The sequence below is a fragment of the Carassius auratus genome, chromosome 11 (genome assembly GCF_003368295.1).
Source record: "Carassius auratus strain Wakin chromosome 11, ASM336829v1, whole genome shotgun sequence".
NCBI classification, from domain to species: Eukaryota; Metazoa; Chordata; class Actinopteri; order Cypriniformes; family Cyprinidae; genus Carassius; species Carassius auratus.
This window is the reverse complement of record NC_039253.1, coordinates 15,788,939-15,802,483: the sequence shown is the minus strand read 5'-3', so window position 1 is coordinate 15,802,483 and position 13,545 is coordinate 15,788,939. Positions and strand designations below refer to the sequence as shown.

Here is a 13,545-nt window from a genome sequence, read left to right as displayed (position 1 = left end):
AATATATTCATTTACATTTTAAGTTATGCATTTGTCAATTTTCATTTATTATTTAAATTTTAAGTTATGCACTTTAGATTTTATTCTAAAATGGCTTATATTGCATGGTCTCGTAGCACCATGCTGTACTGTTTGAGCTACAGGAATAATCTACATGTACTATTATACAGTACCTCTTGCCCAGCGGCTCTCTGTGCTGTAGTGATGGAGAGCTGGAGGTGGACATGCTGCTCTCCGTCTCATCCTCATCCCTGTCATCTGGGTCATCTCTCAGGGACTCGGAGCAAAGTTTCTGGAGCTGGTTCTGCATGGGGAAACTCTTCATATTAAACCAGTAATGTTTTTTAAGTAAACAACCGTTACTAACCAAAAGGTTAATTCTAATACCTGTGCATTGTAAATGGCCTCAATCCAGCTGCGGCCCTGAGTGCCACTGTTGGCCTGAAAGCAGTAGGAGGCCACAGCGCAGCGAAACTCGTTGAGGTAGATAAGGAGGAAGCTTCCTGGGTCTTTCAGCTCTCGGCACACCACGTTATGGATGACGAGAGGCTGCCGGATCACCTTCACCTTCTCCAAACGCTTCACCGACTTCGTAATCAACAGAACGTCAGTGAACAGGAAACAGTATACATCCATCTGTTGGACAAAGGAGTTAATGGAGACCAGTGAGAAGCTTTTAGACAACTATCGGCTGTTAGATAAAATATATTCCTTACTAAAGTGCACTCAGAAATGCTTGCTCTTTGTCTTTGTGTAACAAATATAAAGAGGAAATCGTACCCTGCTCTCTTTACCCTCCTTCATCTTCAGAGCTCCCTCTAGGAGCAGCTGACGAATCTCTTCAGGTGAAGCGCCCATGACTGGAGCGGTCAGGTCAAAATTATTATATTCCCTGAGGATCTGAAGGGTCAGACACAGTGGATGGTAATAAAGACACTTAGCAGATCTGGAGTTGCTACTTGTTTCTTCAAGATCTCATATAAACCTTGCAACATTCTGAAGATAGTATCTCATAGTTTATTCATCTCACCTTCTCCACCTCCTCGCTGGCCCCCTCCACTGCCTCATACGCCTCTATACGTCCAGCGATGGCAACCAGCTTCTGTTTTTCCTCCCTTTGTCTCATTTGTGTGTCCACACTGTTAATGAAGCATTCAACAGCAGCCACCTGACCACAAAAATATAATAATATAGAAAATTATAATATACAGCATTTATATATATATATATATATATATATATATATATATATATATATATATATACACACACATAGGTAAATACAGTACACTTGAGTCCAAAATGCTAGTCATTTTCTAAAAATATATATATATATATATTTTTTTTTTTTATTATCAGCAAAATATATCTTAAATATCTAAATTAAATAGCAAAAATACATTTTAATATAATCTAATCTAATATTTTTATTATAAATGTAAAACATTACACACACACATACACACACACACACAGGGGCTTTAGGGCTTGCCAGTCCATGCCAAATTGTATTGAATTATATAACAATCACAATAATATTGTGAAATATTCAGATGTCTAAGACCACATTTAAATTCTTGTGAAAAAAAAAATTAAAATCTCGAAATTTAAACCTGGTAAATGTTTAAAATAAACAATTTAAGTATTTTATATATATATATATATATATATATATATATATATATATATATACACATATAATATATATAATTTGAAATATATATATATATATTATATATTTAAATGTGGTCTTAGACATCTGAATATTTCACAATATTATTGTGATTATTATATAATTCAATACAATTTGGCATGGACTGGCAAGCCCTAAAGCCCCTAGTTTGAATACACTATTGTAAATAACAATAAAATGAACAATTTACTACTGAACATTGTGTGCATGTGCTCTATTGCAAAGATTTTAGAAAGAATTTCTTACCATTTTGTTAAGGGCCTCACGAGTTGGCTGGTCATCTGTCTTTTTCAACACGCTTTTGAGCAGCAGTGGATATTTAGTAAGTCTTTGATGAGGCTTCACCAACATGTCTGTGAGCTTCAGCCGGTTGCACTGTTTATGTGTTTCTGCCCACTACAGGATGGAAAAGCTGATTGAAAGTCTCATTTGGTGAACAATCATAAACATGCACTGACAGCACGAGCAGACCACGACGGGATCACTGAGTCATAATGAGAGTGCAGTTACAATACAGGTGATCTCTCATTTCTCTCATATACAATAAACCTTCAGACATGCCTTTATATTTGTCACCAGACTGAATCCATCAAAGGTTAATATGTCTGGCTGAAGAGCGACCAGATATGGATGGTAATAATTACTCACAGTTACATATATTCTGAAGAGTTCGTTGTCTTTCAGTAAAGTGCGCATGTACTCCATACAGGCCTCTTCCTCCATGTAGTAACGGATGTAGGGCTTGAATCGGAAACCAAACTGCACATAAAAAAATGTAATCAGGCCAGCAAAATGATGTTTAAAGATGCAGGGGCATTTTTGATAACTTTAAAGGATTTTAGTTCACAAAATTGCTGAAAATAGCTTTCTGTAGGACGCTCGTTCTGATGGCACCCATTCAGTGATCATACAACAAACTCATCTAAAACTTCAAGAGATTCCTATGAATGAGTACATTTTCAGTTTTGGGTGAACTATTCATTGAAATCTTGATAAATGATATACACAGACTCACAGTGCTAAAGCCTTGATATAGTTCAGTGGGGTTGATCACTGATCTTTTCTGTCTGGCTTTCTCTAATACCGGCAGCATGACCTCAGCCCACAGGGATGTGTGCAGTTGCACAATGTCCTGAATGTTACTGAAGAGGCGCACAGGTTCGACTTCACTCAGTAAACCACTCTCCTGCAGGTTCAGCAGGCCACACAGAAAGAGCTGACGAAAGAGAAAGAGATTCTGATTATACCATGCTATAAAGTTTCACATATAATCTGTCACAAGACACATAAAAGTACCATAAAATGCTGAAGTCAATGAGCATATGACAAGATAAATATTATATATTCCTCTCAACAAGACCTTTTTCAATGGCATTTGCACACACATTTGCTTAGATAGTAAGATAATGTTCTGAAGTAAACATCAGCGGGCTCTTACATCAGTAATGACATGCAATTTCTTGATGTAGTCTGACTCCGTCTGCAGCAGTTCCCATATAGCCTCTTGCTGATGGCACTGACGTCTGGTTAAAATCTACAAATAAACAAAAACATTTAAAAACACTATATTTTACATGAACATACCAGGGTGACTCTATTCATCAAAGAATCCAGAGTTTATTTTTAAAAAGCATTATTAATAATAAAAAGAAATGTTTCTTGAGTATCGTATCAGCATATTAGAATAATTATATATATATAGTACAGTTTGAAAAAAGCTATACTATGGTCATGGGAAAACATTGGCTGTTTTGTCTCATTTTGTGAATAGCTCTCTCATTTTAATGATACTGTGTATGGACTGTAGTCATGTGGATTACTTGTAGATTGTTTTGACATTTTTAGACTCACATTTTGACGGCACCCATTCAGTGATCCCTTTTAAAAGGGTCTTTAAAACTTCAAGAAAAAATTCACAGAAAGTTAGGCCACTGAGAATAAATTACGCTTATTTGTCTGGCTAACAAAAGTTTTGGGAGTTAAAGTGCCTCCAGACCGATCTGTCAGAAACTTAGAGCGCAGTGTTGATTTTGCTTAAGAATAAAACGCACTGTTTTGTTACTGTGGTTACATATAGAAAATCATCACAACAAGAGCAATAAAACATTCATCTCCATGAGAGTGAAGGCCTAACACCAAAACATTAATGGAAAAGCTGTCATAAAACCATTCATAACTGGTTACAATCATTAAGTCATTTTATGTGGATCCACAATTTCTTATGGGTTACAATGTCTGAATGAAACTATATAAAAATTCCCAAAGTGACAAAATCAATTAGCAGAGTAGTACGTTTACCTCAGGATTGTCCAAAAGCTGCTTCCAGCTCTCTTCTAGCTCCAGGTTGGGCTCCTCTTCCCATGAGTCTCTGTGGAACGAGAGCTGCGGAGGCATCTTGGGTAATCCGAGCATAGTATATGAGTACAGTTTACTCTGCAGCTGTTCCACTCGATCACACTCCTGACAAGAGAAATATAAATATTTAATTTGGAGAGAAAATCAAAAATGAATTCTTTACTAGTTTCTTTGAAAAAGTTAAAATAAAACAAAACAAAATAAAAAAATCCCAGTTAAAACATAAATCATTTTAAGTTTAGACATCAGATCATTAATATGTACAGAAGAAAAATCTAGAAGCATTTATATATATATATATATATATATATATATATATATATATATATATATATATATATATATATATATATATATATATATATATATATATATATATATATATATATATATATATATATATATATATATATATATTTAAATATTACATTTAAGAATGTTTCTTTTTTCTTAGGACTTTTAAAGTTTCAAGTTGAAGTTGGCATTAAATAATGGTTTGAAGTAAATTAAAAATATATATATAGAGTCAAAAAAACAACAACAACTGGCAAATAAATTAAAATTTAATACCATCAGATAATGATATGGTACTGATATATTTTGCATCCCAAGCATAACAAAATACTGTATTTATTTTACCCCATAATGTTAAAGGGATAGTTCATCCAAAAATGAAGAAAAAAAATGTTTTTGTCATATTAGACACAATATGATTACTCATATTAGACACAATATGATTATTCATATATTAGACACAATCTGATTACTCATATCAACACTATGGTTTATTGTTTTTAGCATGGGGTAAATATCAAGGCACGTTTAATGATCTCATAAGCAGCGGTCAACATTAAGCAGGCATTGTTGTCCATACCGGACCAACGTCAAGCTATTATGTGATATTTACAAAAGTGACACAGAGAGGAAAAGAGCCCTGCCTGAGCTTTAACCCCAACTGTACACTCCTGAGCCAGAGAGGGTGTCAACCAACCTAAATCTCTAGGGCATGCTAACAAAAACACACCAAAGGTCCTGCACGTGAGGGAAAACTGAGTGTGGACTTATAGGAAAAGTCTACTTGTACATTCTTCCTGTTTTTGGTTGGCCAATTTCACCCTTAAGTGGTGCAATACGTTAAAAAACTGATATCTCTTCCTTAGTGGTTACACACTCACTCAAGTGTGAAATGCAAAAGGCTTGCCAAGAATATGTAAGTGCTTGTTTAGCATATGAGAAAGTGCCTTGCACATGTAAAACAACAACCCTTGGATGCTCACAGATGCTCACCTTCCCAAGAGAGCCGTTTCCTGAATTGGAGCTGAAGAGGCCACTGAAACGGCTGGCGGCACGGTTCCTCCAGCGGTCTGTACCCGTTATAGATCCTGGGAGAGAACCGCTCAACTGGGATACGGAGTCTTGACTGGGGGCGCTGGCATCGCCCAGAAACTCCGGCATGTTCTTACGCCGACGCGTTTGACCCTGTCAAAGACAGTGAGTGAGAAAAAGACTAAAAATTTATATTTACAAATATTTAAGAACAATGATAATAATCTAACATGTATTAATAATAATAATACTTATTATTTAAACTATTCATAGTAGTATTGACACACTTAATCAAAATTTACTAATTTACTAAATTTACTAATAAACTTCTGATCACCTTATCATCTATCATAGATAGATAGATAGATAGATAGATAGATAGATAGATAGATAGATAGATAGATAGATAGATAGATAGATAGATGAACATGGACAAGCTGAATAAATCAACAATGTAGCAATAATCATAGAGGAAACACTTACGTCATACAAAATTTGACAAGTCAAAGCAGCCACCTTTTGTGAAATAGTCAGCCTAAACTTTGGAATTTTAAGTGCCAGACATAGCCTGGCTCTGACAGGTAAGGAAGTGCAAGCAAAACACTCAGGACATTTATACATAAACAAAGACAGGCCTGTTCTCAGACACTCTCTGTATGTTCAGGGACATCTTTCATCTGAGGATGGGACAACACGTGTGTTAACAAAAAAGAAAAAAAGAAAAACGCTGACCTTAGGGAGCACATTCAGCTGTCAACAGGTGAAAAGGCCATCTGGGTTTTGCCAACATTCTCTGCTCAGAAAGGTTAAAGCATTAGAGACCTGACTGACAAGAATCATCGAACCCTGTGACCCGAGCCAGTGAGAGGAACCCTACGGCAACAACAGGAAAAGAGGCAAGGCATGTCTCGGAAAACAGGGGAAAGGCTTTTCCCTGTTCACGACAATGGAAAGAAATGAAGAATGCCTGAGTGTAGCGGGGAAAGCCACTCGTTGTCCCTCGGGGCTAATTACATTGTGTTCTGATGATGCTGTTCTTTTCAATGGAAAATGCCATTTCAATGGGTTATTTTTCATCAGAGAAATATCTTGAAGATCTTCAGGCCAATTCATTCGCCAGTGTTCTGTGCCAATGCCAGTGTTTCTTAACAGACAGAATGTTCTGTGCCCAAGATGGTCCTCATGATGAAGACAAGAGGCAATTTGTTGCTTACCCAGATCGATAAACATTTCTAGATCAGCTCAATATGTTCTTAACTTTGATCAGAGAAATTCCTTCACCAGATCTCTGAAAAGCAATGCTCCCCTACATGCTGCATTTGACAGACCATCCTGGTTGCAGAAAACTAATTAAAGTCATCCTTCAAAGATGACAAGCCGACATTATCTTGGTCCTTGTCCATCCGGAGAACCTGTTTGACTCATTTGTTTTGTCGGTTTTTCCCTGAGGAACACAAAGTCAACAATGCCCCTTGACAGCACGTGATGATATTATATTATCATATTTCCAAAAGCTAATAACAGAGACTTCTGTATACACTAAACAATGCCAAAAAAGTAGATTTTAGCTCATCCGCTAATAAAATATCTTTTTAAAACGAGTACAAAACTATTAATTTTGTAATGTTTTTTAAGATGTGGGAATTTAATTAGAAAGAGTAACACAAGCGCTGCAGGCATCATTTTTTCCCGTCCATTCCCAGAGAGACTCTTTTTGAAAATTCATATTTGATTAAAACTGGTTTACACGAACCTTGCAGATGAAGCCAAAGTCTCAAATATAGAAGACAAGCAATAATAAGCTCACCGTAGATGTCAGAGGCATTTCCAAGGCAGTCCACAGCATTGCACGGCATCAAAAGAGAGCCAGGCCCATGCTGCTCCCAGAATGAATCTCTGACAACCTGCTTCCCTCTTGTACCCTCACAAACGCTACATTGATGTCAAAGGACTGGTGCATCCAAATCCCCTTCTACAGGCTTGTCGGTTTGCACGTATATGTGCATGCGAGTGAACCTGAAGGAGGCTGAGAGGACTGAACTGTAGACCGCTGCATTGCTGAGGAGGGCTGGCTGGGTGTCATAGTAACTGCAGAATCCTGCCCTCCTATTGTCTGAGCAGGAAGAGAGGGGAAAGGAGCAAGGGAGGAGGAGGAGGAGCTCCTTCTGCTACCTCAGCTACCTCAAACAACCGATCCTAGCAGCGGCTCGCTTTCAAATCAACATTACTGAACGAGTGACATGAGTGGACTGCAAAACAGTGTTTATTGCACATCTGCTGTGAATGCAGATGGGGAAAGTGAATATCAGTGCTGGGCACCGTACGGCTGCTTGATGTATGTGGCCCAGTTGGCATGCATTTTATCAAACAGTACAGAGTGTTTAAATGTGCAAAAATACATAAATATACAGTACTGTGCAAAAGTCTTAGGCCACTAGTATTTTCACAAACAAAATGTTAATAATCCAGTTATAATTCTGAAAGTCTGATGGCAGCCAGTGTTCCACACAGAGATCTGATCGCACCATCATCCAGTCTGTCTGGAATAACATGAAGAAACAGAAAAAACTGAGACAGATTGAACCCAGAAGAACTGTGGCAATGTCTCCAAGACACTTCAATAAACCTACCTGCTTTTTTTAATGCATAGTGTGGTCACACCAAATGTTGATTTAATTTAGTTAAGTCAATAGAAGTTGATTAATAAAATCTATTTATTGAGGGTCAGTAATTAATGACAGAATTTTTGGTTTAATGGTCTCTTTAAAAATAAAGGTTCCAAAAGGGGGTTTTCGCAGCAGTGCCACAGAACCATTTTTGGTTCCCCAAAGAACTATTCAGCAAACAGTTCTCAAAATAACCTTTTTTTCTTAGTGTGAAGAACACTTTAATAACCTAAAGAACCTTTTTCTACTCTATAGGACCTTTGTGCAATGGAAAGGTTCAATTGATATAAAAGGTCATTTTTTTATATATATAATTGTGTTCCACAGAAGAAAAAAATCATGCAGATTTGGAATGACATGATTGGTGAGTAAATGCAGAATTAAAAGTTTTGAGTGAACTGTCCTAATGAACTTATAGACAAAACCTCATATAGAAAAATACTCCGATAAGTGATCCGATAAGTGTTAAAAATGCACTGTGAATATAAACACGCTTGGGGTCCTGTCTGCTGAGGCACAGCACACAATTCTTCACTTTGTGACAAATCCAAAGGTAACTTAAATGACTGTGACTAATTAGGTTCTTGCACGATTTGCATAACTGCCTAATTTACATTTTGCTGAGTGTCTAATGGTCCAAAACCAACACAGAGATCAGGTAGAGAAAGCAAGACTGGTACAGACTCTGCTGGGCTCTCTGTCCTCCTGAGAAGTCTTAACAGCATACAGTATGCTATTGGATATGTTCTATCTGTTTTATGTTATATTGAAAAATATGCAAAGTAGCTGGCCATGCACGTTATTTCTTGTATAAGCACTTTTGCTCATGTCACAGGACTCATAGCGTTCACCTTTTCTTCTCCGAACAACTGATTTTCCAGATGTCACAAACAGTCAGAAGGTAGCTTCATCATAGAAAATAACTTTGCACCAGTCTTCTGCTTTCAAATCCTTGTAATTCCTGCAGAATTTCAGTCCGTCCTTGAGGATTTTCTTGGAGAGAAGTGGCTTCTTTGCTGCCCTTCATGACACCAGGCCATTGTCCAAAAAGTCTTCTCCTCACTGTGCGTGCAGATGCTCTCACACCAACCTGCTGCCATTCCTGAGTAAGCTCTTCACTGCTGGTGACATGATTCTGTTGCTAACTCCTCATGAGGAGGTGGTCCTGGCACTTGCTAGACACTCTGGGATGTCCTGAAGCCTTCTTCACTGCAGTGGAACCTCTGTCCTTAGAGTTCTTGATGATCCAGTCAATGGTTCTTTCAGGTGCAATATTCTTCGTAGCAATTTCATTGGATGTGAGATCATTTTGATGCAAAGCGGTGATGGTTGCATGTGTTTCTTTGGAGGTAACCGTTGCTAACAAGAACACAATGATTGGAAGCACTTCTTCCCTCCATCAGTCTGCTCTTACAATCTATTGACTAGTACTCATTCACACTTTCACATGTGCTGATTAAAAAACAGTTAAATTAGTTTTTTTTTTTTTTTTAAGTTAATTTTTTTTGACCAATTAAGCTTTTTAGCAATTATTTAAAAAGCATCTAATAACTCTACACAATAATCTAGAAGCAATGTGAATGATCACCACAACTGTAAAAAACTGTTAGGCCAGCAAAAGCATTAAACTTTCCAGGCTGTTCTGTAGATAGTTACACATTTACCCAGATTTCCCCAGCAAGTAACACGCCTCTAATCATATGATACTGCATAAAGATAACAAAACAGATAGTTTAAGTTTCTATTTCCCACAAAAGATACGGACCTTATGACATAAAGAGAATAAAACATTATTAATCTTATATAATATATATTAATTTAGTTATTTGGAATAATATTCCACTGCATAAAAAGACGACTGACCATTGTCACTGTAAAAGGAATATGCATATCATTTATTGAACCCTTAATTATCCTAGCTATTTTTATAGGACCTGATATAATATTATAAAAACATGCTGTCACATGAAGTGCATTTGTTTAGGTTACCTCGTTTTGTTTTCAGAGAAAATAAACCACAATCTTCTCCTGAACTTACAGTATTTGAGACAGATAGGAAATGTGCATAATGCAGAAATACCTTGATCCCTTGTTTAGTATCTCCTGAGGTATACGTTTTGTTGTTAGGAGGGGTTGGTGTAGTAACAGGCATGGGGCTCAGAGGTGGTGTGTCTCCAGCTTCAAAGCGTTGTATGCGGGCGGCCACCAGCCCTGTAATATGTGGCCTGTGAACGTTTGGAGGCTCATTCAGAGGACTGTAGTAGATCAGCATTCCACCTGGGACCTCTGGGAACGTTGACATGTTGGGCACATTCCATGTTCTCTGACGGAAATTCAGCATTTCCACACTGGCACCGGTTTCACTATGTAAGAGACGTAAAGGTCCGGATGGAGTTGCTCCAGTAGATCTAATACAAAGAGTACCTTGAGAATGATTTAGTCCTCTTCGAATTTCCTGTGGTTTTGAGTCATGGTTGAAAAAAGAAACATAATGGACGATGACTGCACTCAAATTCGCCTCAGAACTCCTTCAAAAGTGCTCTTCTTTTTCTTCCTGTGTTGTTCCACATGTGTAGCTCTCTGCTTCTGCGTCAGTTTTCTGAGACAACCTTTGACCTTGGTGCCAATGCTGATGGAAGGTGGAGCGAAAGCCACTCTGCCACTCTTACTGGCCACTCTGTTACGCTTTGTGCGGTCTTTCTCTGAGATGACACACTGCTGCCTCTCCAGATGGCATTATCTTATCATTTCTCTATGGCTTGACAATCACTTTTATGGCTAGTTATGTAAGCCTAACTGGTTACCACACATCTGACTTCAGTACAGTTAAAGAAAAAACACTGCTGCATTACATTATATCTTCAGAGCAAATTTCACCAGTTACAAATCACAGAATAGGTATGTATGGGGACCAAGTGAGTACAAATACATTTTGCTGAATTTCAGAATCAAAAAAAAAAAAAAGATAATTTTTTTTCTGTTTCCTCTTTAAAAAAAATCATAATTAGGTTGTTTACAAAAAGGGGCTAGTCTTTCCCACTAATTCCACAGAATTTTCCATCAGGAACATCCCGGGTGAAATCAGTTAACCTTATGCTCTTCTGAACTGCTGATGATGCAGACAGAACTTTTGGACAGTCACAAGGAAGTAAAATCTCATGAGCTTTGAACTTTGCTCCTGTTTGATACCGTATACAAATGCTCTATGGGAACTGGAGGTGGCTGATTTCAACACAGGCCTAAAAACACGGGATTGAAATTTGCTGTATCAAAAAGTCATGTGTGTTTACTTTATTGGGAAGGTTTCTTTGTTTGATTTTGTGTTTGAATGCTCAGGCTGGCACACGTTGCTTATGTGGAAGTTGAGGCAGTGCTATCAGGATTTCCAAGACACATCCCTGTATTCAAACAAACCCAACCATGACAGTATCTCTGATATGATCCAAAAATATGGTTTAGACTTGCGGTCACTAACTGAGAGTTATACCAGGAGTAAGTGACAGGAGGCAACACAACATTGTCATAAAACAATGAATCAAGTCATTCACATGGTTTGCGGTAAGTGCTTAAAAAACATTAACTTTGGAAAAACGTTTTTTTTGTAATTATGTTTTGAAAAACATATTTGTACAAAGGGTGGAACTGCTAGGTTTCAGATGAAAGCAATCATAAATAATATCCTCCTGCAATAACAGTAAAAAAAAATAAGATGAAGGAAAGGTAATGGATGTGATAGAAATGCTAAAATGAACGAGAGAGTGATCAAGAGAAAGACAGACTGTGGCTAGTTGTCACCTTCTTTACTCCAGAGGCACATACACTTCTGATCAAAAGTTTGGGGCAAGTAGGTTATTTTTAGGAAATTATTTACAGTATTCAGCAAACTGATCAAAAGTGACAGCAAAGACTTTTACATTGTTACAAATAATTATGATTCATCACATAATCCTGAAAAAATGTGTTCGACAGAATGTTTCTTGGGCACCAAATCAGCATATTAGAATGAATTCTGAAGGATCATGAGACAATGAAGTCTAGAGTAATGATGCTGAAAATTCAGCTTGGCCATCAAAGGAATAATTAAGTTTTAAAGTATATGAAACTAGAAATTGTAATAACATGTCACAATATTTTCTAGCGAAGGCAACCTTGGTAAGCATAAGAGTATTCTTTTCCAAAAATTAAAAAGCCCAAACCTTTGAATGGTAGTGTATCCTGACAATAAATAAATAAATAAATAAATTCAGTTAATACCCAACAGATAAAAACACATAGTGGGGCACAAAATCACACTAAATACTGTAGGGTAATCTTCCACCATGGATCCTGTTATTAAGGCTTTTCAACTAAAACTTAAACAGTAAAAGAAACAATACAATTCAACACAAAAAAAAGAACGAAGCCCTTGTGACAACTAGCCCCGGTCTTCTCATATAGAGAGTGACCTACCAGGCCAACTAGCAGGTCTGCTGCCTCTCGGCGTCCCAGAGAGCCGTGCTCTGCTCGGTCAGTAGAGGAACTATGTGTGCTGGAAGACCTCATGATAGGCAGACTGAGAGAACGGGGGTCTTTCACACACCTCTCCACTCTCAGCTCTTCTCCTGGCCGAGCTGCACACACACACACACACACACACAATTGTCACTTACACAATTGTAATAATGCCACATGAATTTATCTAACTTCTGATACTTTCTCCTGTTGATTAATAATACAGAATTCACCCACAGAAATATACATCACTGGACATTTTAATTCCATTGTAAGGTCAGACTGTTTGGATCATTCTTAAATCATAATGAGATTCTAGAGAATGCTATGCTTACAGCATAACATTTGATGGGGGCTGATGTATTATTTTAATAAATATATTTTACTGCATAAGATATTTTTCATTAGAAAACTTATAAGAAAGGCATTTCCTCGAGCTCAAACAGTTAAGCATGGTGCTAGTAACACCAAGATCATGGCTTCCATTCCCAGGGAATGTATGAACTTTATGTCATGAATACACTGTAGCTTGTGGTAGATAAAAAAAAAAAACCATGCCAAATGCATAAATGTAAATGGAAGAAATGCAAAAGTACAAAGTTTTATGACCATTTCAAGTGTAAAAGTCAAAATCATATAACATTTTTCCTCATGCTGTTACAGCCACTTCTATATCATGACAGATGATGGGAAAATGATGCATCGGTATAAAATTCTCCTTCCTTCTCATAAAATGCTACATTGAGTATCACTTCTCCAGCTCATTAAATAAAAATTATTCAAACTTTCACTCAATCAAAATCCATTCTGTCTGTTTATATAGATTTTGAATTTACTTTATTTATTACTACTGCAAATATATATGATCTTAATCTGCGAATACTGGCAAATATTAGCTGAGCACAAGTGTTACATCTCTATTACAAAATATATACTAAAACAAAATGAGTGAAGAGATGCAATCAATGCTCTAATATTTACACGAGTTCTGAGATACAATAATTCTGTTTAAGC

The 13,545-nt window shown here is 37.0% G+C and overlaps 1 protein-coding gene across 5 annotated transcripts in view; it reads right to left on the bottom strand.

Moving 5' to 3' along the window:
- LOC113111187 (pleckstrin homology domain-containing family G member 5-like) overlaps positions 1 to 13,545 on the bottom strand; it is a 37,341-nt gene that overhangs the window by 4,097 nt on the left and 19,699 nt on the right. For 4 of the 5 annotated variants that reach the window (XM_026275708.1, XM_026275706.1, XM_026275707.1 and 1 more), the window contains 11 exons: positions 12,490 to 12,650; positions 5,336 to 5,527; positions 3,992 to 4,153; positions 3,132 to 3,227; positions 2,709 to 2,909; positions 2,342 to 2,452; positions 1,940 to 2,089; positions 1,031 to 1,168; positions 781 to 900; positions 388 to 636; positions 174 to 304 (listed from right to left, as the gene is read on the bottom strand). In XM_026275708.1, coding sequence (XP_026131493.1) covers positions 174 to 304; positions 388 to 636; positions 781 to 900; positions 1,031 to 1,168; positions 1,940 to 2,089; positions 2,342 to 2,452; positions 2,709 to 2,909; positions 3,132 to 3,227; positions 3,992 to 4,153; positions 5,336 to 5,527; positions 12,490 to 12,650 — 1,711 coding nt within the window. Of the gene's footprint in view, positions 1 to 173; positions 305 to 387; positions 637 to 780; positions 901 to 1,030; positions 1,169 to 1,939; positions 2,090 to 2,341; positions 2,453 to 2,708; positions 2,910 to 3,131; positions 3,228 to 3,991; positions 4,154 to 5,335; positions 5,528 to 10,120; positions 11,221 to 12,489; positions 12,651 to 13,545 lie in introns of those variants that run through there. The other variant, XM_026275710.1, reaches the window with a different exon arrangement.